The following is a 24169-nucleotide window of genomic DNA, read 5'->3' as shown; positions in this document are numbered from 1 at the left end:
TTTACCTTCACACTCTTTTATTTCAACAGTTTCACTTTTTGGGTCCAACCTAAATTTTTCTCATAGCAGGTTAGACAAGAGGAGGAAATACTCCAGCTTTGTGTAATTAATTTACACAACTGTGTAAACTCTGGGTAAGTCACACAAGGGCCCTGAAGGTTTGGTCAATGACTTATTTTCTCCTACAAAGTGAGACTGAGTGAAACAATTCAATTTTGCTGTTTTAAAGGATAAAACCAAAGTTTTCAGCCATCTTCTTCCCCCTGGTCCTTCAAATCCTCCTCTAGTCCCAAAGTTTGGATATGGGTGACTCTGTGTTTCCCCAGCCCCACTTCAAAGGCAAATATTCCACAGGCAGGGTGGGATTTGTGCCCTGGCACTGGCAGGGCATGAAACAAACCCAGCCTCATCCCTGAGAGCCTCCTGCACCCTCCTGGGACTGACCCCGTTTGTGGAGCCAGTGCAATTTGTTTAAAAGGGGATTAAGGCTTCCTAAGTGATGGAAGATTACCCAGGGAGCAATGATTGGATTGCTAATGGAGCATCAGGGCTGGCAGTGGGTGCTGACAGAGTCCCAGGGCTCCTCAGAATGCAGAAATCACTCAGAGTTTGTTTGAGGGGAGTTTTTTTGCTGGGTTGGCTGCTCCAAGTGCTCCCAGGAAATAAATTGTTCCCTCAGTCCCTTTCCCAGTCTGGAGGCTCTGAGGGTCACTCACCACCCAACCCACTCTGAACTCCCCCAAGGCACCAAGCAGGGGGAAATTCTCTTACAGGGAAGGAGCCTGAGCCCTCACACCTGCCCCAGCTTGTGTCCTGAAATGCTCCTGGCTGTGTCTGGTTCCTGTCACCTCGAGGATAACAAAAACATTTCCAGAGGCAGGAAGGGCCCAAATGCCACCCTGAGGCTCTTTCCTTAAAGAAAGAGAGAGGGGAGGGGAGCACTCCCTGTCCCTGGAACAGCTCAGGGCCATCAGCAACACGGCAGATCCATTTCTGACCACCCAGTGTCCCCCAGTCCCAGCAGGGCTCCCACCTCAAGGATCTGGCTCCTATTCCCATGTCCCAAAGACAGAAGGGCTCATCCCTCCCTTCCCTGAGTGCCCAGTCCAGCCCCCAGGGGTTCACTGGGAGCACTGGGCAGGTGCTGCTGCCATCTGATGCAAAGCTGGGCTCAAAAAATGCAATTTTGGGTTATGGTGCCAATCAGTGCCCAGGATTGCCCAGGGATTTACCCAGCCTCAAATCCTCATTCAAGTGTTTGTTCCCATGGATCAGGGAGGTGGAATAATGGAATCATGGAATCTCTAAGGCTGGAAAAGCCCTCTAAGATAATAAAATCCAAAAATTAACCCAGCACCACTAACCACACCCCAAAGTGCTGCACCCACACCTTCTGGAAACTTCCAGGGAAAAGCAGAATCCTGCTGCTCTTCCCTCCTGCTCCTTCCTTCTTCTCTCTGCAGGGATTTGGGAACCAAACAAAACCAGGAAGGAACTTTTGAGTTTAGTAAAATCATTTATATACAGGATGGGTAATATTTACAATGTAATACTGATCCAAAAGGAACTAACAGGGAACACTGAGAGGAGAAGTGAGAACATTTTAACACACAGGAGTTAAACATGGGCACAGACTTGAGTTTCCAAAAGAAAATCCAGAAGTAATGACAGCAAAAGTTTGACATGTTGCTATTTCCAATCAAAATCTCTTTCACTAATCAGGTTCTCCTAATTTTAATAGATATAGAAAAGCTTCAAAAAATCAAATCACAGGAGAAGCCAGTTATACAGAAAATTTTGAAAAGGTCAAATGATTTCAGACATTTTTCTTCACTTAAATAAAATTCTAAAAAAACCCAAAACCCAACAACCTCCAGAGCTTTCCCACATATTTTTAGTGTTTGTACAAAGAAATTCTTCTTTGATCCCACACTTCCAGCTCGAGATATTTACAATATTCACATTCTGCTACAAAGGATCAGTAGATTTATTACCAAGTCAAGCCTCAGAGAATCAAGACAAGGTGTCTTGCACTTGCTTCAACTGAAAAATCAACTAAACCCAGGAAGGAAAAAATCAAATGCTACTTTCAAACACATAAATGAATCCATTAAAGTTATTGAACTTTGAAATGTAAAACAGAACTTTTCCAAGAGTAAAAAAATCAACTTTCTCATAGAAACAAAACCATTTGACCTTGAGTCTTCAAATTGTGTTTTCTTAATCCGTCCCTCCTCCCTCTGCTTCAAATCAGGCTCTTATTATTTATCACAGACAAGAAAATGGAGATTAAATCCATCAAAAGCAGTTCCTTGTGGCAAAAGCCCTTGCAAATTTGTACAGATGTTCCCACCTCAGGATCAGCAGCACTTGAGGGATGAAGAACAGGAGGAATCCTCTAACACACATCAGATCCCACCTTCCTCTCTGACTGCACTTCCAATAAATTCTGACTCCCAAAATCTGCCTGAGGATTTTCCTGCTGGGAGGGCAGAGTCACAAAGTGCTTTTGGAGGGGATTTTTTGCTCTGCCATTCAAACAAAGGTGATTTCCTTGTTTCCATCTCTATCTGCCACACTTGAAAGTTTCAATTCCTCAGAAAAAACATGGATTTCAAGTTCAAAATGAAACTATTTCAAGACATGACCTAGAATTAGAGCAAGGACAGAAATGCACATAACAGGGCTTGATGGTACAGCCAAAAAAGTGACAAAAACTCTCAATTTTTGCTACTTCTCTTCAGTTTTCATCAAGAGGTCAGTGCACAAATATTCCAGGTAATGTCAGAGGTGTTTACAAACACTCCCTGCTCCCATCAGAGCACGGATAAGCAGGGACTGTTCTTACCCTGCATTGGAAAAAACTGTCCACAGGATTAGGGAAAGCTGACAGAGAACAGGAAACAAAACATCTCCTTCATGTAGAAAAAACAAGTCACTGTTTAGAAAATTGTATAGAAAGAGTCAGACACTGCTTTGCCATCCAGCTAAAGCTGCAAGGAAATTTTGGTATAGAAAAGAAACAAAAAAAAAAAAAAAAAAACAACAAGGCTGGACTTTTGTAGGAGAGAACTGGGAGATCGATGGCTCAGGTTGGTCAATGTAAACCCAAAAATGGATGAGCTGTGAAAGACAACAACGTTCAGGAGTGGTCACTGAGGGCCCTGGGTTGGCACTTCAGTCTGCAGACCAAACTCAGCCGGTGTCTGCACGGATTTGGTACCAAAATAGCTCTATAAAAAGCCTCCGCCCGATCTTTGAAAGAAAGAGAAGCAGAAAAGGTAGAAAACTAGAACTATGTACAGATTCTTGCCATTGGTTTGCTTCATCAGGATTTAAAAAAGCAGCTTTTGGAGCCAATGTTCCAGACTAGAGAAAGAACCTGCCCTGGGGAGCAGGGAGCAGCCCTGCAGTTGTGGCTCCCCCAAGAAGGAGCTTGAAGGCATCAGAGATGAGAATTTGGGCTCCAGAGAAATCCCAGGGGTTCCCCAGAGCACTGGGAGCTCTGCCAAACAAGAGGACAACTCAAAACCCAAGCTTGGATCTTCTAGGAAGGAAAGAATGGGAATATCCCAAACAAACAAAGCCCAGGCTGGTCTCGGTCCATAGAAGATCCCACCATGGAAATTAAAAGAATTTGTGCATAAAGACTTGAACATTCTTCTGTTCTGCTCTTGGACAAGGTGAGAAAAAGAAGAGTTTTGTGCTGAATGGCTGATTCAGCCTTAAAAAAGCTCTGAGGAAGATGAGGAGAAAGAAAGAGAGGAGGTTAAGCCTTAAAGAAGGTCTGAGGGAGATGGGGAAGATGACAAAAAAAGAGAGTCACTGCTCAGAACTGAAAACTTCAGCAAGCACATGGGCCAGGCACCGAGCCAAACTGAAGGGTATTTAATTGATTTTTTCTCTACCTAAAGACCTGGAATTTAGGTGCCAAGGGGAGCTGTGAATTTGCATTTCACAGCACTTGCTTCAAGTACTCACTGAGCAGGGCCTTGAGAAACTGTGGCTCTCCTTCTCATACAGTCACTGCAGGGGCTGGCTGTGACAGGTGAAAGGCAGCTTCTGCAACTGGTTATTAAGAAAAAAAATGGTTTTTAACAATAAAATCCACCCCATTTGTGGGGCTCATGATTAACAGTACATAAGTGATCATATATACCTCGAGGAACTGAGTTTTAAAAAAATATTACAGTACCAATGATTTTTTTTTTTGTATCTACAACTATACAGCATTTTCAAGCAGTATGGAAATTTAATGAAATAATTATGATTTATTAATTTACATAAAAATACTTTTTACAGTTAAAGAATAAATCTTAAATGGTAAAAAAAATAAGATTAAGAAGCTCCAGCTATTGAGAGTCGTGGGAATTTGTCTGCTCTTCGATCACTTGTTTGACAATTTCTGCCAGTTTTAGTCGATCCACTTTGTCTGTGAATCCTCTGCCTGGAAGGGGAAAAAAACAAAAAGAGGGAATCAGCTGGAGCTGGGCACAAGGAGGAAAGCAATCCCAGCTGGAATTAAACAATGGAATTGTTTAATTAATTAAGGAATCCCAATGGAATTAAACACAGACTTAGGGCAACAGCAGCACAGGATCCAAAAGGACTTAGAGACCATGGAAAAATGGAGCAATTAAAGATCTCAATGAAAGTCAAGCAAACAGAACAGAGGAGGAAGCAGGATCAGCCCTTGTGAAGCTGAGTGATGCTCCTGCTCCCTCCCATCCATCAGCACCTGCTCCTGGGAACCACCTGAGCATCCCAAGGTGCCTGTCCTGGTTTTGTTCTGCTTCCCACCCAAACTGAGCTGACAGGGAGGAGCAGCCTCCAGCAGAAAGAGGGAATAAACAGCTGGATGGAAAGCAGCTCAACAGGTTCCTGAAAGGATCAGAGAATCCTGGAATAGTTGGAAAGGACTTTAAAAGTCATCTGGGCAGGGACACCTTCCACTATCCCAGGCTGCTCCAAGCCCTGTCCAACCCCTCCTTAGAGACTTCCAGGGATGAGGCAGCCACAGCTTCTCTGTCCAGGGCTCCCCACCCTCACAGGGAAGGTTTTTTGTATATATCCCATCTATCCCTGCCCTCAGACAGTTTAAAATTCCCCTTTCCATCACAATCCATTTGTGCTGTTACATTCCTGGTGCTTCAGAAAACTCAACCCTGACCCTCAAATAGAAATTTCAAAGCAACATTTTCACCCCCATTTTGGGAACACCAGTTCTGGCAGAAGGGATAAAACAGTGTCAAACCCTAAATCAGCCCAAATCCAATAAATCTGGGGTTATTTCCATAGCAGGAGGTCTGTGCTTCCCCCTGTTCCACCCTCCCTGGGGTGAGCAGGAATTCTCACCGTTCCAGCTGAAGCTCTGCAGGGTGTCCCGCAGCAATTTGCACTCCCTGTTGTATTTCCAGGCCTCCTGCATCACTTCATTCAACTTCTCATCTTCATTCTCTCCTGGTTGGGACAACAGAGGGACACAGGAGGTTTGGATTCAAACTGGGCAGTTATTCCTGCTGACCCACACAAACCAGGAAATGGCCTTTAAACCAAATATTCCTGTTTAAAAGTTCTTTTAACAGCTCTGCATGTCACTAAAATTCCACATGAACCCAAATCCCAGCTCAGAGGCTGCCCAGGACTTTTCTTCCTTCCTCACCACTGACACAGACAGACCCAAAGTGGGGATCTTGCACATTTAGGAATAAAAGGTTCTTAAAAGTGGCAACCTTTACCAGCCTGTGGTAGAATGCACTGAGCAATCACATCTCTGAGCTTCTCCAGAGCCACGTTGGAGTCATTGCTTCCATTCTCAGGGTCATGGATGTAAACACCATCCTTTGGCTTGGTGCTGCACAAGAACAAGGGGGGAATAATTAGAATTTAACGAGCTCAAGCTCGTTACTTGTTGTGTAACTGCTGCAGTCTAACACAGCTCCTTCCCTCTCTGGGAAACTGGGAGGCAGGTTCAGCATTAATTAGAATTCTTGTCCTATATTAAAAGGAGGAATATTCCTTTAAATTACTTCAAATTTAAAGGAATTTGAAGTAATTTAAAGGAATATTCCTTTAGGTATGAGGATAAATAAAATGTATGAGTCTGTTTTTCAGATTAATTCGAACAAAGAGAGAGAGAGACAGAGAGTTTACCTGACTTCTTCAGTAAATAAATGTTAGGATGAGAAAAAATATCTTAAAATTTTTCTCCCAGTTTGCCTTATCTTACATGTGACCCACCATCCCAACAGGAATCTGTTCAATGCAGGAACAGGGCCAAACCTCCCTCCTGCCCTCACTGGCACATCTTGACAGAAAAACCACACTGTGCCACTATGATTTGTCTGAGCAACACCAGAATTGTGTTAAACCACCACAGCTGAGCCTGTGCCATCCCCAAAGGCATTTCCCAGCCATCCCAGCTGGCTCCAGGTTGTCCTTGCAAGCCCAGCTCTGGAGTTACCCCAGGAGTTTCCGCTTGCGCAGGATCGGGTTGTTCACGGAGTGAAGGGGCTTCAGGCTCACTTTGAGGTCTTGGATTCTCATGTTTGCAAGTTGTTCTGCATGAGCCTGCTGGATCCCAGCCACCATGGCCTGCAAAGACAATGGACAGTGTTTGCCATGGGCAAAAAAAAAAAAAAAGACACCAAAATTTGGTTTATTTTGGAGATGTGCAAGAAAAATCAGGTTTGCATGAAGCGAGGTATGGTTACATCTAAAATCAGTGACAAAATATCCCTGGGGGAAACAGGACAAAGGATCATCTTCTCATGGTTCACAAGATTGACTGAAATCCTCTTTGAGCAGAAATGAAAGGAAACAAGGACTATTTGTTTAATTAGTGAGGTCATTGCTGTATGACCTCATAAAACATGGCAAAAAGAGCAAAGAGAAGAAGATCTGTGGAAGATCCCTCAGGCTCTGCTTTCCACCATCAGCACATGGCTGCTCATCACACCAGTCTGGGAGCATCTCCTTCAAGCCCAAATTTCACACTTTATTCCCATTTTAATTCCTGTTTCCATTTTCTCCCTATGATCTCAGCCTCTCCTAAAGCAGAAGAGAAGCTCCTTCTCTGCATAACCCCACATCAAAAAAAGCCCTTCACCCATCCCAGAGCTCTCCTGCTCCTGTGCAACATTCCTGACCAAGTCACTGCTGCTCAGACCTTGTCCATCATCAGCTGGGCAGAGGGCAGGATGTTGTCCAGGGCCTCAGTGGAATTGAGCCAGGGATGGTCCAACACCCCCTCAATGGTCAGACGTTCCTCAGGCTTCACCTTCAGCAGCCTGGGGAGGAAAGAATAAATCCTTAAGGAGGAGTTTGGTGATTTAAATGCATTTAAGCATTTTCAAGGCTAAAAAATCAGCTTTGCCAAGAGCTCAAACTACCTCATTTTGGGGCAAAATCTCAAAATCTGTCCCAGCTCCCTGAGCTTGCAGTGGTTTAATGGTGTCACAGCTCATCCAGGGCAAAGGAGGGTGCTAAAGGCATTCCTGGGGTACCCCTGTGCTGCTGAATTCCACAGCTCAGCTCCCAGGTGGGAAATCACCTCCAGAGGAGCTGGAAATGATCCAGGCTGGCACTCCCTGGAAATGCTCTCCCCAGAACAGGTTACACTCATCCCAAGGACTCTGGGCGTGGAAACTCTGCAGGATTCACTGCTCCCACCATGCCCTGAAAAATCCTCAAGTCATGAACACTTTGGTTCTAGTCCCTCAAAATAAAAAGCAACTGAAAACTCAATGAAATCAATCTTTTCTAGCATGAAACCCTGGAAAAAGGATTTGCAGATAAATTTGTGTTCTCATGACGAGCACAACTAAATAAAAAAGCAGGAATTCCCACAGAGTGCTGACAAGTCATCCCAAAGTCTGAATGAGAATGGGAATGACTCCATGAGCCTGTCACACTTCCTCAGACAACTCCAGATCAGCTTCTTGGCTGCAGAGCACAATTGTTTAATGTACCAAGAAAGTGGAAATAACTTGTACAAAATGTCAGCAGCACCACAGGGGAGAGCAGAAATCCCACTTGCTGCCAAGCAGGTTGAGCTCACTTTTGATAGCAGCCACGTGCATTCCTTTTCCATGCATTTCCCAGATCCTAAGCCATTATCAAACCCTCATTAAGCCTGAGGTCAGAAATGAGCCTGGATCCATGGGACAACATCCTCAGAGCTGACTTTCATGGGAATTTTGGAAGACAATGAAACCTTTTGCCTGTGGAGTTTCTGTGTGAGAATAGAGCTGACCTTGTACAAAGAAAGTTAATTTAATGAAAGGTTGGGGGTTCTCCTGCACAGCTCTGAAAAGGTCCCAGCACCCTCTCCAAACAATGGAGAATTTACAGTACATCTCAGGAGCCAGTGACACTTTTAAATTACTTCCCCAACTGATTTTTTTTTCCTATATATATTGCTTTTATTCTCTTAGCTCCTCTGATGCTGCAAAGGCAGTAAGTCTTTTTCAAAAATCAGTGAGGTCAAGCCCTAATCAGTGCCATGTTCTTGCTCCCAAACAGACCAAGTCTTTGAAACACTCCCAGCTGAGGGATGTGCCCTGCATGGAAAACAGGCTCCATTAGCATTGGAATAAAACATCCATGCAAAACCTTATCTGAGTCTGGCACCTCATGGCAGATCTTCATCTCCCTCTCCATCTTCCTGCCTGACTCTTTTTAGGCTCTGTATGATGTGCACAGGGCTTTAGGGGACAGATTTACCACATCCCATTGAAGGCACTTGATTTTCACAGGAATTCAAATGTTATCCCAGGAAATCTGTGTTATCCTGAAACCCTTCAGTGCTCCCACTCCCCTTGAAGACTCAATACACAATTCACCCCAACAAAAGAGACATCGACATTAAACACTAGGACAGGGGGAAAAAAAATTCAAAAAATTCCCAGACTTGGTTTATGCTGAATGTAACAGAGAATTTGGCAGCTGGATGAGCTGCAGACAACCCTCACTGCTGGGACAAGGCACTTCCAGGAGCTTTTCCACTTCCTTAACATTGAACCATTCCAATTCCTTAACAAAGCACACAGCAACAGCAGAGTTTCCTCAAGGACTCACTTTCTGACAATGTCTTTTGCCATTTCTGAGATCTGGCTCCACTCCTCCTCTGGGAACTCGAAGCTTCCTGTCATGATCTTTTTCCTCATGTCCTTGGGAATCGTCCGGCTGTGGTGCTTGGAGTAGAAGGGGGGGTACCCACACAGCATCACGTAGATAATCACCCCCAGGGACCACAGGTCACAGCTCTGCAAGCAGGGAAAGCGTCACTCTGGGCAGCAGTTTGTAACAAATAATGGGGGAGTTTTGATAAAAGTTCTGTGTGATTCCCTAAGGGAACAGAACCAGCTCAGATCCACCTTTGTGATAAATGTGGCTGCTGGGACAAGGCAGCTCCAAGCTGAACAAATTCCAGTTGTTGGGAATTGTCTGGGACAGCCAGAGCTGCAGAAGTGTGAGAGGTTTATTGTCACAGAAAGGATTTTATGAAAAATCCTTTTCTTAGGATTTTTTTCTCCTGAGAAGCCGAGACACCTCAGCAATGAAATGTAAACATTGATTATCTGCTGCTTTGGAATGCAACAGGTGCATCTGTGATTGGTCTCATGTGGTTGTTACTAATTAATGGCAAATCACAACCCAGCTGTCTCAGACTGAGAATCACAAGATTTTATCATCATTCCTTTCTTTGCCTTTCGATGAAATCCTTTCTTCCATTCTTTTAGTATAGTTCTAATATAATATATATCATAAAATAATAAATCAACCTTCTGAAACATGGAGTCAGATCCTCTTTTCCCTATTCCTGGGAGCCCTGTGAACACCACCACAGTTTATTGCTTTGTGGATAAATGTGGCTGCTGGGACAAGGCAGCTCCAAGCTGAACAACTCCCAGGTGCTTGGGAATTGTCTGGGAACAGCCAAGGCTGCAGAGGTGTGAGAGGCTTATTGCATGTCTCAGGACATCTGAATCCTACCCCCAATCATCCTGAATCCTACCCCCAATCCCATAAAAGAATCCAGTTGTTTACAATGGGAGGCTGAAAATACAACAACAATCCAAGAAAGGAACAGCAGGGAAATGGAATCAGAGCTGTCTGTGGGGGCAGCCAGGGACAGGACAGACTGCCATGGAAGGACAGAGCACCTGGAAGCTCTCAGTGCCCATTCTGGGCAGGCAGGTGAGTGCCAGGTGCTGCTTTTGCACAATCACACCTGGGGACAAGGCCCTTCCCTCAGCAGCTCTGTCACCCAGAGCAATTCTTCACAGGGAACATGGAAAGAAAATCCCTCCCACCTTGGAAATCCCAAATGGACAAGAGAGGGAAGAAGAAACTCCATATGCAAACACTACTGGCCCATTCTAAGGAGTTGAGAAACAGAATTGTCTGCTACAATCACCAACCTGGCTCTGCAGGATGGAGAGAAGCAGTCAGAGCCCTGAGGAAGGCAGATTTGTGATGCAGAGTAATTAATAATTGCTTTGATTTTCTCTGTGAGGCTACTAAATGCTATCACTGCATATCAAATAACCATCCCTAGAACTGCAATCAGGGCAGATCCTTACACTGGGATCACAAACCAAAAAACTTGAATTAAAATTGACACTCAGTGGCTCAAGCACTGCTCAGCCAGCAGGAGACAGTGATGATGATAAGGAGGAAAACGTTTTGGAATGCCCAAAAAGGATTATATGACCTTTCAGGACATTTCCTGCCATGATTTTGCCAAGATTCCAGCAGCTACACAATAAATTCTTGGTTGTTTTCCAGAAGATCCAGGTACAGAGCAGTTCCTGGCACAGCTGCCTGAACAAGGAATGCTGTGCACATCCAGAAACTCTGGCAGCAGCAAAGAGATTCCCTTTGAACAGAGCTGAGAGAACTTCCCTCATGGCCTCACTCCAGCTGAGTCCTTCTACTCTCCAAAATCTTGTTCATATTTAGTGCTCCTTAAAAGCATTTGTATACTTATCCCCCCTTCATTAGAGGATCATTAATTAGGTTTGCACTAAATGTGCATTTCATTATTTGCTCTACCAGAAGCACCAGAGGGGTGGGGAAGACTTTTAAAGATCTTTCCCAGCTCACCTTGTTGTAGGTGTAAGGGGTTGGAGAGGTGGGGATAATACCAGACTTTTCCTTCTGATGTCTTCTTTGTGCCTCCAATACCTGGTGAGATGGGAAATAAAAACAAAGAAAAATCCATTTCTGGACAGGCAGCACAACCAGCAAATCCAAAGATTCCTGATAATTTTCTATTCAGGAAATTTATTCCAGCTACTGAAGACTACCAAAGTCCAGTTTTTCTCCCTGAGAAAGACTGGAGGTTTCTACATGGGGAAAATACTAAAATATTTAATATTTTAGCACTGAAATCTCCATTTCTGCCTGAATTAAACACTTGCTCAGAACCTCCAACCCCTCCATGCTTGGAACCAGAACCTGAGGTGTGTCTGGAGGGTAACCCCAGCTCAGAGCTGTCCCTTTGTGCCTCTCCCAGCACAAATCCCACCAAATGTGTCCCTTCTGACCCAGTCTGTGGGTTGGGCTTGCAGGGAGCCCCAAAAGGCTCCAGCTGGGAAGGAATTTGATGAATTTTCAGGGCATGCTCTGATCTCTGAATTGCATTTCCCAGTGATTAAAGGCAGCCCAGCACTGCAATTAAATCTCCATCTGCAGCTGCTTTTCATTTTCTCCAGGATCCAACACAAAGGACAGGAGAGGGGGGAAGCAGCACAAAGAGCAGCCTGTGTGTAATTACAGGTTGTGTTTAATGACACAGGGGCCAGCCAAGGTGCCCAGGTACCAACCCTCTGCCACTGCCCTTTGTGAGCAACCTTTTCAAAACCTTTTCCTTCCAACCAAGTCCTTTTTAATGGAATCTTGAATGAGCTTCAGCTGGAAGGAGGATGGCAAAGCAGGGATTTCTCCAAAGCAGCTGCTTTAATACAGCTAAAGGCCAATTATCACCATCAGTGCTGAGCAATCTGGGAAATTTGCCTTATCAACAGATTCCTGTGGCAGCTCCAGAGCAGAGGAATTTCTGGAAGATTCCTGCACTCAGAGCCCTTCCAGGACAGCAAAGGGGTTAAGTGATGTGGATATGGAGGTTCAGGCAGTAAATGATTCCCCTTTAGCCCAGAGCAGGAGCTGGTTGTTACCTGAGGTGCTACATAATAGGGAGTGAACTGGGGTGTCATCAAGTCACCTTGGTCTACTTTGGCAAACCCAAAGTCACACAATTTAACAGGTGCATCCTAAAACAAGGAGAAGAGGCTTTATTAGATAAATCTCATTAAATCAGCTTTGCTAACACAGAATTCTCCCCCTGTCCTCATCTCACCTTTTCCAAACATTGTGTTTATACCCTCACACTCCCCCAGGCAGCTGAAAGGTCACAAATTGACCTTTCAAACCAAGGTTTTGCTTTCCTGGGTGCTCTGGGCCCCCTCAGGGATTGGGAAAGCACTTGAGGCCCTTGTAGGGGGATCCCTGCATATCCAGACTGGTGGTGAGCAGGAGACACAAAGAATTGTTTGGATCTATCAAAGATCTCTAGGCAGAGGTCAGAACATCCTCATGAGGGGGCAGAGCTGGATTGTGTTCATGTGGAGCACCTGACTCAAATTTAACAGCAGCAGCAGGGACTCACTGCCCTGCAAGGAGATCAGGGGGTGGGAAAGCACCAAGTCCATCCTGGTGATTCAATTTGCAATTGAATTGAATTCAATCGAAATTTGCATTTGAAAATTCAATTCCATTAAACTGTTTTTCAATTTTGTCACCAAAACATTCATGTCATTTTACCACCACCCTGAGATTCACCCTTGAGCCACTTCACAGAATTCAGCAGCAGAAGAATTGCAAATGTTGGTCTTACCAGAGAGTTATCCTTGAAGAGGAGATTCTCAGGCTTGAGGTCTCTGTGTGCAATGTTCAGTGAGTGGCAATGCTGCAAAGCCAAAGCTATCTGGAAAAGGGCACAATAAATCAGCTACAATCACTGACCTCCTCCTGCAGCCTGGAGATTTATTTCAGCTTTACAAAGCACATTTCCAACCCCAAATATTTTAAGAGGAGTTCTCCTTTAGGACAAGCCTGACCCAGCTGGGACATGAATCCCACAGAAAACAAAATCCAGGCTGGCCTGGGCTTCCCAACCTCCTCATTTTGGGAACTCAAGGCACTGAGAGCCCCCCAGAGTGAAGCAGGAGGTGCCAGTGCCCCTTCCCTGCTGTGCCAGGGCTCCAGGGTGCTGCCCCTGCCCAGCAGGGAGTTCTGGTTTCAGGATTCCAGGGAATCTGCAGATCCAACCCTCAGGCAGTTTTATTCTTTCATTCTGGATGGTGCTGCCTGCCCTTCAGTCATTCTGGGGATATCCCACAGAATTGTTTCAAGGATGCTTTGGGAACCTGCAATCCAGGCAGGAAAAGCTGCAGGGACTGCACATTTCCAAGTGCAATTCATTTCAAGAAAAGTCAAATATAAATATTTAATCAGCATTCCTGAGACAGAAGTGAGGCACAGGCTCACAACCCTTATTTGGAAATGTCTGTAGGATCCTACCCAAGTTTAGAGCCCTTAAAAACCTCCAAATTACTGTCACAAGAGAACTTCACTGATAACTCAGCTCAGCAATAAATACAAACACATTCCCAGAGATAAATACAACAAATACATTCCACATTCCCTTAAAAATGAGGCAGTGCTGTGAAAAGCTTGAACCATTCCTGGGTACAAGACAAGGATAAAGAAGCACCAGAGAAAAGAATTTCACATTTCAAACTTCCTTTCTATGAACATTAAAGCAAAGAGTTACTTGAGACATGAATGACCCAAGTGTACACACAGAATTCAAACCAAAGTCTTGATTTCTGGTAAAGTTTTACAAGTTTTCCCCACCATGTCAAAAAAATCAAACAGGCCAAAGGATGTCAAACAAACTGTCAAGAATAATTCTGTACTTCCACCTCATTTCTTTGTTGGATGAGACCAAAAAGTACCAGCACAATTAGAATTTCATTAGAAACAAATCAAAGCACAAAAGTAACACAATTTTTTTGCCCCAAGTTCAGATATTCTGAGAGGAACTGGGAATCCCAGCACTGAATTCCACAGAGATCCTTCTGAGAGTCCCACCAGCAACAAAAATCCTGATGGACACCAAAACCCCCTGCAGAAAGCACCATGGAGGTTATAAAATCATTCAGGAGTGAGCTGGGAGAGAAAGGGTGAAGGAACAAACAGACACAGAATCAGGACAAACAGACACATTCCTTGGGATCTTCCAGGAATTCCACAGCCCAAGCCCAGAACCCAGCCTGGAAACCCCTGGCCCAGAGGAGAGAAATGCCAAGGGGGTCATGGAGGTTCCAGAGCTCAGGAGTCCTGCAGGAGGCAACACTTTTAGGACAAGAAGAATGACAAAATCCTCTTGCAAGTCTTCTCTAGAGCAGGTGTGGAAAAGCAAAGTTAAGCACAGCAGACCCAGAGAACAAGCCCACACCTTCAATCCTTTATTCCTAATAAAGCTTGGGCATTGTCACTTATAACAAAGCAGGCAATGATCATCGGATCAGAACTGAGGAAATCTTTGAATTCATCCTTTTTCCCCACCCTTCCAGCCCCAGGAATTGTCCCTACTTTAGCCAGAGCATGATGGATTTGCTGGGACAGGGGGTGACTTGCCTGCTTTGTTACTTGGCTCGCTTGCTTCTCAGTAAAGTGCCGGTGCTGGCTGATTCTGTGGAAGAGCTCTCCCCCTTCCATCATCTCCATTACAATTAGGAGCCGAGCCCTGTTCAAAAGCATTTCATGTTGTTACATTAAAAAATCATCCAAAAGAACAGAATTGCTAAGCTAAGAATGCATATTTCACACAAACACTGCTTTTGGGGCTATTTTGGTGAGTTTAAAATCCTCAGGATTTTCTGGCTCCCAGGAATCTCCAGTTTGCTCCTCCTGCTGGGCTCCCACACCCAGCTCCAGCCTGGATGGAGCTGGAAGCCATGTGGACACTCTGCCCTCAAGGACTGCACAGCACCTGGATGGTTTTGAGTCTGGATCCCCCAATATTTTAATTTACAGCTTTACAAAAGAACAGAATTGCTAAGCTAAGAATGCACATTTCACACAAACACTGCTTTTGGGGCAATTTTGCTGCTGTTGTTTTGCCTTCCAGTCTAAAATCCTCAGGATTTTCTGGCTCCCAGGAATCTCCAATTTGCTCCTCCTGCTGGGTTCCCACATCCAGCTGGAACAAACTGGACATGGATAAATCCAGGAAGCCATGTGGACACTCTGCCCTCAAGGATGGTTTTGAGTCTGAATTCCCCATTATTTTAATTTACAGCTTTACCAAAAGAAGAATAGCTAAGCTAAGAATGCATATTTCACACAAACATTGCTTTTCTCTGCTGTTTTTGGGGCTATTTTGCTGCTGTTGTTTTGCCTTCCAGTCTAAACTCCTCAGGATTTTCTGGAATCTCCAGTTTGCTCCTCCTGACATCCTCCTGGCTCCCACATCCAGCTGGAACAAACTGGACATGGATACATCCAGGAAGCCATGTGGACACTCTGCCCTCAAGGATTACACAGCACCTGGATGGTTTTGAGTCTGGATCCCCCATTATTTTAATTTGCAGCTTTACTGCCCTCAATATGAAGGATAAAAAATAAGAAGGTGGAGATCAGGGCTGCCAGATCCTCAAGGAATTAACTCCCAGTTCCCACCACACAGCAAAATCAGCTACACCAGAGCCTAGGACAGGTCTCAGCTCTTTCATTCTCCCAGCTCTGATGATTTTCTCCACTAAGATCCTATCAGAAGACAATATTTTAATCCAAATATAATTATGCACACACACAAAAAAATTAAATCACTCTGCTCCATGTTTTCCTGTGTTCATTTTAAGCAGGACAATGCCTTGAGAGTTTTCAGGGCTGAATTTCATATTTTTAGAAACAACTCTTTCACACAATGCAGACTGAATCAATGGAAAACCTAAAAAAATGGAGATGCATTCAACACAGGGAATAAAGGAGGCAAAATAATTTAAACACACAAAAGTCAGGGAAAAAAAAACCAAAAGAGCTGCTTGGTCTGCAGGATAATTTTTACACCTGGGACCCCCTTGAAATAATAATTTTGTGATTAAAACCAAAGCAAAGCAAAGCAAACTCCACTATACCTTGGGCTAAACATGGAAAAGAAGCTGTGGGAGTGAATCCCCCTGTGCAACCTTACCTGGGGCTGGATTCATGTGGGAACTGCACACTGTTAGCATAAACTTCAATTATTTGAACAATATTGGGATGTGTTGCACACATCATGTGCAGACGTACCTTGAAGAGAAGGGAAGAGCTGTTACTGCACACAGGGACAGGCACTGAGGGTAAAAACACCCCAAATTTGGGGCAGATTGTGGGATCCCACACAGAGCTCTGGGAAAAGCTCAGACTTGGGAGGGTTGTACAGAAATTTAGACAGAAACAGCTTTAAGAGTAATGTAGTGTTTCAATGGAAGTGAAAATGAATGAATAAACCCCAAAATTCCATCATATGGAATGAACAAACCCCAAAATTCCATCATCTGGAATGAACAAACCCCAAAATTCCTTCATGTGGAATGAACAAACCCCAAAATTGCAATATCTGGAATGAACAAACCCCAAAATTGCAATATCTGGAATGAACAAACCCCAAAATTCCATCATCTGGAATGAACAAACCCCAAAATTCCATCACCTGGAATGAACAAACCCCAAAATTCCATCACCTGGAATGAATAAACCCCACTTTAAAACTCCCTGGGCTGTTCAATCAAGCCGAATCTTGGTGATTTTTGGACACAGATGATTTTTATGGGCATTTTAAAGGAGAATTTGCTCAATAATAAGAAATTAAGTTGCTTAAACCTCAAGGACAATAAATCCTTCTTTAAATTCCCCACAGTGCCCATCATCCCACAGACTGACAAGTTTGGCACCTCAAGAATTCCCAACCTGTGTCAGGAGCTGCTTTAGGTCCTGGCACATGGAAAAAAATCCATTTCCACAACAACTTGAAGCATTCTTGGAGCAGTGGCAACAAAACTCCCTCTCAAACTGGTTCTGTTCCATTACAGGCAGAAGAACAGCTTGAATTAATTAAAAACCCCAATTAATTAAAAATAAATCTCTGGATACACAGCCAGCACATGGGGGTTTGGTGGTGGGGTTTTGATGTTTAAAACATCCCCAAACTTTCAAAAATTGAAGTTTTTTTTAGGAGAGAAAAGCAGGAACTGTACCTCATTTCGAGCTTTTGGACGATCGAGGAGGATTTTCAGTGCAAAGCGTTCCTGGGAGGATTTTTTCATGCAGACTCTGGGATTACAGCAACAAAATCATTCAGTCAGCAAGGAGGTTCAAAAGAGACACCTGAAGTGATTGATTTGGAGCTCTGAGTTTGCTCTCCACGTGGGAATTGCCAGGAATGGCCCCAGTCTGGGATACAGCCCAGCTCTCACCCTAAATTCAGCCCCAAGAGAGATTTGGGATGGAAATAACCCAAAGCACACCTGAACACCCCCAGGGATGCTGGAATAAATGAAATATTTGGGATAGATAAAGTGGTTTGGGAAGGAAATTCTCTTTTTGGGTGAATTTTTTCTCTTTTCCCCCCTCATTTAACAACTGAGGAAAGGACCCATGTTTGAAGAGGCAGCCAAAGCACAAAATGAATGTTTGAATGAAACAACCCAGAAAGGATGAGGAGAAGCCAGACAGGAAGATAAATGATGGGAAAGACAAAGGGAGCACCCAGAACAGCACACAGAAGTTTTCCAGCCCAAATTCCCATTTTCTGAGGGGAGAGGCTTTGCTGGAAAAGTGTTTTCCTCTCCAGAAATCATGCAGGGGTGAGAAATCCATGAGGAGCAAGGCTGGAATGCAAAGGGAGAGGAAAGGTTGGAAAAACAAGTGGGAAAGCAGGGAAGGGGAGCTCAGAAGGAATTTCTGTTTTCATTATTCCACTATCAATTCCTGCTCCTGCCTGGCTGTGGGAACTGAGGGGAAGGATCAAGGAGGAGTTTCAGTGTAAATAGTTCTTGGGAGGATTTTTTCTGAGGGGAGAAGCTTTGCTGGAAAAGTGTTTTCCTCTCCAGAAATCATGCAGGGGTGAGAAATCCATGAGGAGCAGGGCTGGGATGCAAAGGGAAAGGAAAAGATGGAAAAACAAGTGGGAAAGCAGGGAAGGGAGGATCAGGAGGAATTTCTGTTTTCATTATTCCAAACCAAATTTCCAACCTTTTTACCATCAATATCTGTAAAAAATAGGTTTTTAAATGGTTTAAAATAGGTTTGTAAATGCTTTTAAAACATGATAGAAGGTTTACACAATGTGCATCTAAATGCAAACCTTGAAATTTTAAATGGTTTAAAATAGGTTTTCCAACCTTTTTACCATCAATACCAAATTAAACTCCTGCTCCAGAAATCATCCAGGGGTGAGAAATCCATGAGGAGCAAGGCTGGGATGCAAAGGGAGAGGAAAGGTTGGAAAAACAAGTGGGAAAGCAGGGAAGGGGAGCTCAGAAGGAATTTCTGTTTTCATTATTCCACTATCAATTCCTGCTCCTGCCTGGCTGTGGGAACTGAGGGGAAGGATCAAGGAGGAGTTTCAGTGTAAATAGTTCTTGGGAGGATTTTTTCTGAGGGGAGAAGCTTTGCTGGAAAAGTGTTTTCCTCTCCAGAAATCATGCAGGGGTGAGAAATCCATGAGGAGCAGGGCTGGGATGCAAAGGGAAAGGAAAAGATGGAAAAACAAGTGGGAAAGCAGGGAAGGGAGGATCAGGAGGAATTTCTGTTTTCATTATTCCAAACCAAATTTCCAACCTTTTTACCATCAATATCTGTAAAAAATAGGTTTTTAAATGGTTTAAAATAGGTTTGTAAATGCTTTTAAAACATGATAGAAGGTTTACACAATGTGCATCTAAATGAAAACCTTGACATTTTAAATGGTTTAAAATAGGTTTTCCAACCTTTTTACCATCAATACCAAATTAAACTCCTGCTCCAGAAATCATCCAGGGGTGAGAAATCCATGAGGAGCAAGGCTGGGATGCAAAGGGAGAGGAAAAGATGGAAAAAGAAGTGGGAAAGCAGGGAAGGGGAGCTCAGAAGGAATTTCTGTTTTCATTATTCCAAACCAACTCCTGCTCCTGCCTGGCTGTGGGAATACAGAGCACAGAGAAAGGATGATCATTTTTCCTCCCAAATTCCCCCCCAAAAATACAAAATCCCTCCTGCACAACCCACATGGGGCACAGGAATCTGTTGGTTTGAATTTTCCATAAATCCCATCAGCATTTTTAGTCAAATACTCACTGACTCCTCCCTTACCTGACAGGCCCACTGATGCCAGCTCCCAGCTTCTGAGTCCAGTTTATGTTGTATTCCTCTAAAATGGAGGTTTCCTGGTCAGGAGGGAAAACACAGGCAATAAATACATAATAAATACAATTAGTACAGCTTTTCCCCAAAAAAAAAACCCCAAAAAACAACTCAGCAAATCTGAGTGTAAAAGTGCCTGGTGGGGAGTTTGCTTTCCTGAAGAAAATTAAATATAAATATAAAATATATTTATAAATATAAATATAAGACGACAACATAAATGGAATATAGATATAGATATAAAGATGAATATAAATATAAAATAAATATAAAAATTAAATTTTATATGCTGCACTTTTTAAATTTGGATGCCAACCTTCATCCCAAAGCAGCTTTATAACTCAGAGGTAAAATGAATAATTAATGGTCAAGAAACACAAATGACACCAAATCCAGCTCAGGAATGGCAGCTCCAACCTCAGCACCAGGAATTCCCAGCATGTTCACTCTTTTCCAACCTTCAAATTCCATTATTTTGATCCTAAACAGCTGAAAATGCTTTAAAAGCACCAATGTGTTTAAAAACATCCAAGTGTTTCAGCTGGATTTCATGGGGATGGAATTCCAGGAATCTGAAACTTCTGATGAATAACCTGAATTTTCAGTGGGATAATGATGTGAAATATCCAGAATTCCAGCAAAGTTTCACAGCTCCACGTGGAGCAGCAGCAAAATTCTCTCTCAACAAGGCTGAGCCAAGAATTTGGGAATTACTCCAGAAAACTGGGATGGCCATGGCCTGGAAAAGCAGAATTCCCAAGGGAAAAGCAGAATTCCCAAAGGAAAAGCAGAATTCCCACAAGAGAAGCAAAATTTTCAGGGGGAAAGCAGAATTCTCAAAGGAGAAGGAGAATTCCCAAAGGAAAGGCAGAATTCCCAAAGGAAAATCAGAATCCCCAAAGGAGAAGCAGAATTACAAAAGGAAAAGCAGAATTCCTAGAGGAAAAGCAGAATTCCTAGAGGAGAAGCAGAATCCCCAAAGGAGAAGCAGAATTTTCAGAGGAAAAACAGAATTCCCAAAAGGAAAAGGAGAATCCTCAAGGGAAAAAGCAGAATTCCCAGGGGAGATGCAGAATTCTCAGGGGAAAAGGAGAATTCCCACAGGAGAAGCAGAATTCCCAAAAGAAAAGCAAAATTCCCAGAGGAAAAGCAGAATTCCATGAGGAGAAGCAGAATTCCAAAATGAAAAGCAGAATTCCAAGGGGAGAATCAGAATTCTCAGGGGGAAAAAGCAGAATTCCCAGGGGAAAGGAGAATTCCCAAAGGAAAAGCAAAATTCCCAGAGGAAAAAGCAGAATTCCATGAGGAGAAGCAGAATTCTCTGGGGAAAAAGCAGAATTCCCAAAAGGAAAAGCAGAATTCCCAGGGGAAAGGCAGAATTTTCAGGGGAAAAGCAGAATCCCCAAAGGAAAAGCAGATTTCCCACATGAGAAGCAGAATTCCAAAAAGAAAAGCTGAATTCCCAAAGGAGAAGGAGAATTCCCAAAGGAGAAGGAGAATTCTCAGGGGAAAATGAGAATTTCAAAATCAGAATCCCCAAAGAAGAAGCAGAATTTCCAGAGGAAAAGCTGAATTCCAAAAGGAGAAACTGAATTCCCAGGGGAAAAGCAGAATTTCCACAGGAAAAGCAGAATTTCCACAGGAAAAGCAGAATTCTCAGGGGAAAAGGAGAATTCCCAAAGGAAAAGCAGAATTCCCACAGGAGAAGCAGATTTCCCAAAGAAAAAGCAAAACTCCCAAAGGAAAAGCAGAAATCCCAAAAGGAAAAGCAGAAATCCCAAAAGGAAAAGCAAAAATCCCAAAAGGAAAAGCAAAAATCCCAAAAGGAGAATTCTCAGGGGAAAAATAGAATTTCAAAAGCAGAATTCCCAAAGGAAAAGCAGAATACTCAAAGGAGAAGCTGAGTTCCAAAAAGAAAAGCAAAATTCCCAGAGGAAAAGCAGAATTCCATGAGGAGAAGCCGAATTCCCAGGGGGAAAGGCAGAATTCCCAAAAGGAAAAGCAGAATTTTCAGGGGAAAAGCAGAATCCCCAAAGGAAAAGCAGATTTCCCACAGGAGAAGCAGAATTCCAAAAAGAAAAGCTGAATTCCCAAAGGAGACGGAGAATTCTCAGGGGAAAATGAGAATTTCAAAATCAGAATCCCCAAAGAAGAAGCAGAATTTCCAGAGGAAAAGCTGAATTCCAAAAGGAGAAGCTGAATTCCCAGGGGAAAAGCAGAATTTCCACAGGAAAAGCAGAATTTCCACAGGAAAAGCAGAATTCTCAGGGGAAAAGGAGAATTCCCAAAGGAAAAGCAGAATTCCCACAGGAGAAGCAGATTTCCCAAAGAAAAAGCAAAACTCCCAAAGGAAAAGCAGAAATCCCAAAAGGAAAAGCAAAAATCCCAAAAGGAAAAGCAAAAATCCCAAAGGAGAATTCTCAGGGGAAAAAGAGAATTTCAAAAGCAGAATTCCCAAAAGAAAAGCAGAATACTCAAAGGAGAAGCTGAGTTCCAAAAAGAAAAGCAGAATTTCCAGGGGAAAAGGAGAATTCCAAAGAGCAAAGCAGAATTCCCAAAAGGAAAAGCAGAATTATCAAGGGAGAACCAGAACTCCCAGAGGAAAAACAGAATTCCAAAAGCAAAACCAGAATTCCCAGAGCTCTCCCAGCCCAGCTCTGCTCAGGACTTTTCCAACCCCACTGGAGATCTGTGGGATTAAGGGATTTTTTACCAGCACACCCCAAAAAAGCCTTTATTCCTCACACAAACCCCAAATTTGTGGGATTTTCTGTCCCAGACATGGGGAAACTGAAAGGTGTTTATAAACATTTATTCCATTTTCAGTCTCATGTGAAGTGTGAAACATTTCAGGTATGTTACAATTCACACCAGCACAATCAGAAGCCAATTATTTTTAATTTAATTTTTAATTTTTTTTTAATTAAAATACATTATCAGCATTTCTTGGTCTATCAGCTTTTACCACTCCATGCTGTAAATAATCTAAAATTAATGTATCATGTAAATAATGTACAATGTAAATAATCCTGTGGAGTAATTTGTTATTTTAATAATTTAAGTAATTTTAGTTAAGTTATTTTAGTAATTAGGAGCTTGTGAGTCCTAATATAATCCAACTTTCATAGTTCTATTTCTCCAAAGTATTTAGGGTTTTTTTGCAAGGCTGTCCTTAAATTTATTTCTGAATTTCCGTCCTGAAATTTATTTAAATTTCTCAGCGTTTGTCCTGTTCCATGGCATTTCTAAGCCAGAATTTTTAATTTCAAGGTTTGCATTTAGATGCACATTGTGTAAACCTTCTATCATGTTTTAAAAGCATTTACAAACCTATTTTAAACCATTTAAAAACCTATTTTTTACAGATATTGATGGTAAAAAGGTTGGAAATTTGGAGTTTTGGGAGTCCAGGATGCTGCTGGGACAAACTGGATGGAATCAGAGAAAAATCCCATCCTGGGGAATTCCAGCTCCTGCTCCTCCAACCTCTCCTCAATCCCCAAATCTGGAAATAAATCCTGTCCTAAATCCCAGAACAACCAAACCTGAGCTAAATCAAGCAAAAAAAATCAGCATGAAATATAAAATAATGAATACTTATTAAAATGCTAAAGATTATTAAAGTATTAAATGATACAAATTTAATTTATTCAGGGTTTGGAAAGAAGGGGCAGAAATCCCAGTGGATCAGAGGAATTTGGGGTTTTCAGGAGGAGCTCAGAGAAACTTCTGGGATATTTAAATCACATAATTTATGGACATTAAATTTGTGCTTTAGGGACATTAATTTTGTGCTTTAGGGACATTCTTTTGTGTTTTATGAATATTAATCCGGGAAAGGGGAACAAAGCTGGGGAAGGAGGATTTGGACAAAAGGAATTTGGAATTGTGCCATGAGGGCATTGGGCAGAACCCTCAGGATAAGGAAGAAAATAAAAACCCCAAAAAACTTCACATCCGAGTTGGGATCAGCTCCGTTGGGTAAAGGGAATTGGAGCAGGGACAGATCGCGTCCAGAAGGGCGGAACGAGCGCGGCACTAATTAACATAATAATGAGCCCCTCATTAACCAGCAGCGCTAATTAATGAGCGAACACCGCAACTCGCGGCCGGCGAGCACCAATCCCTCCGCTCCCCAAAACACAAACACCACAAACGTCAGCTCCTCGCTGTGCGGGACCCCGAGCGAACCCCCCGGGACGAAGCGCCCCGAAATCCGCCCCGCCGCCAACCTTGATCGTCCGCTCCATGTCGTGATCGTGCGACATCGCCCCGCGGGGCGCGGCGGGCCCGGCGCCGCCTCAGGCAAGGCGCAGCCCCGCTGGAGCCTTTGTGCCGCCGCCGCTCCGCCTCATGCCCGGCCGGGCGGGCCGCGGGGAGGGCGCGGGGCCCGCGCGGAGCCGCCGCTCAACCGGGAGGAGCCGCCCGGGAGCCGGACATCGCCGGAGCCCCCGCCGGGCAGCCCCGCCGGACTGCGCGGGCGGCCGCGGCGGCGCTGCCGACGCTAAGGGTGGTACGGGAGGATGGAGCGGGATCGCCGCGCCCGCCCCGCGCCCGCCGCGGGGTTTTGGGAGCCGCCGTCACGGCGCTGGAGCGGTTTGCAGGCGGCTGAGGGCAGCTCTAAAAGCGCGACGGCAAAGGGAAAGACCCCCGCGGGGCTTTCTACATAGGCGGCGCTTTGTGATGACGTTTAATCACCGCGCCTCCGGGG

At 43.8% G+C, this 24169-nt stretch overlaps 1 protein-coding gene across 8 annotated transcripts; it reads right to left on the bottom strand.

Annotated features, from left to right (window-relative positions):
- Positions 1-1496: 1496 nt before the first annotated feature.
- Positions 1497-24070, bottom strand: MAPKAPK5 (MAPK activated protein kinase 5). 8 transcript variants are annotated; one of them, XM_059485031.1, is made up of 14 exons: positions 23691-24069; positions 19408-19481; positions 17313-17388; positions 16268-16365; positions 14665-14818; positions 12902-12991; positions 12183-12278; positions 11110-11190; positions 9079-9266; positions 7169-7289; positions 6464-6594; positions 5733-5854; positions 5356-5460; positions 1497-4447 (listed from the first exon to the last, which is right to left on the bottom strand). In XM_059485031.1, the coding sequence occupies exons 1-14, from the start codon at positions 23724-23726 to the stop codon at positions 4353-4355; spliced, it is 1467 nt and encodes a 488-aa protein (XP_059341014.1). In that variant the 5' UTR covers positions 23727-24069; the 3' UTR covers positions 1497-4352. The 8 variants fall into 8 exon arrangements, with proteins under 8 accessions (XP_059341014.1, XP_059341015.1, XP_059341016.1 ...); XM_059485032.1 differs by having other exon boundaries at positions 5739-5854; positions 23691-24067; XM_059485033.1 differs by having other exon boundaries at positions 12902-12987; positions 14706-14818; positions 23691-24067.
- Between the last annotated feature and the right edge of the window lie 99 nt (positions 24071-24169).

Source organism: Ammospiza nelsoni, chromosome 18 (assembly GCF_027579445.1).
Source record: "Ammospiza nelsoni isolate bAmmNel1 chromosome 18, bAmmNel1.pri, whole genome shotgun sequence".
NCBI lineage: Eukaryota > Metazoa > Chordata > Aves > Passeriformes > Passerellidae > Ammospiza > Ammospiza nelsoni.
This window is presented reverse-complemented; position numbering and strand designations above follow the sequence as displayed.

Coding starts and splice junctions, on each gene's coding strand:
- MAPKAPK5 (XM_059485031.1), bottom strand. CDS start 23,726: ATGTCGCACGATCACGACATGGAGCGGACGATCAAG. Junction 17,389..19,407: donor GGCATCAGTGGGCCTGTCAG/GTAAGGGAGGAG, acceptor CTGTAATCCCAG/AGTCTGCATGAAAAAATCCT. Junction 4,448..5,355: donor GCAGAGCTTCAGCTGGAACG/GTGAGAATTCCT, acceptor TTCCCCTTCCAG/GCAGAGGATTCACAGACAAA.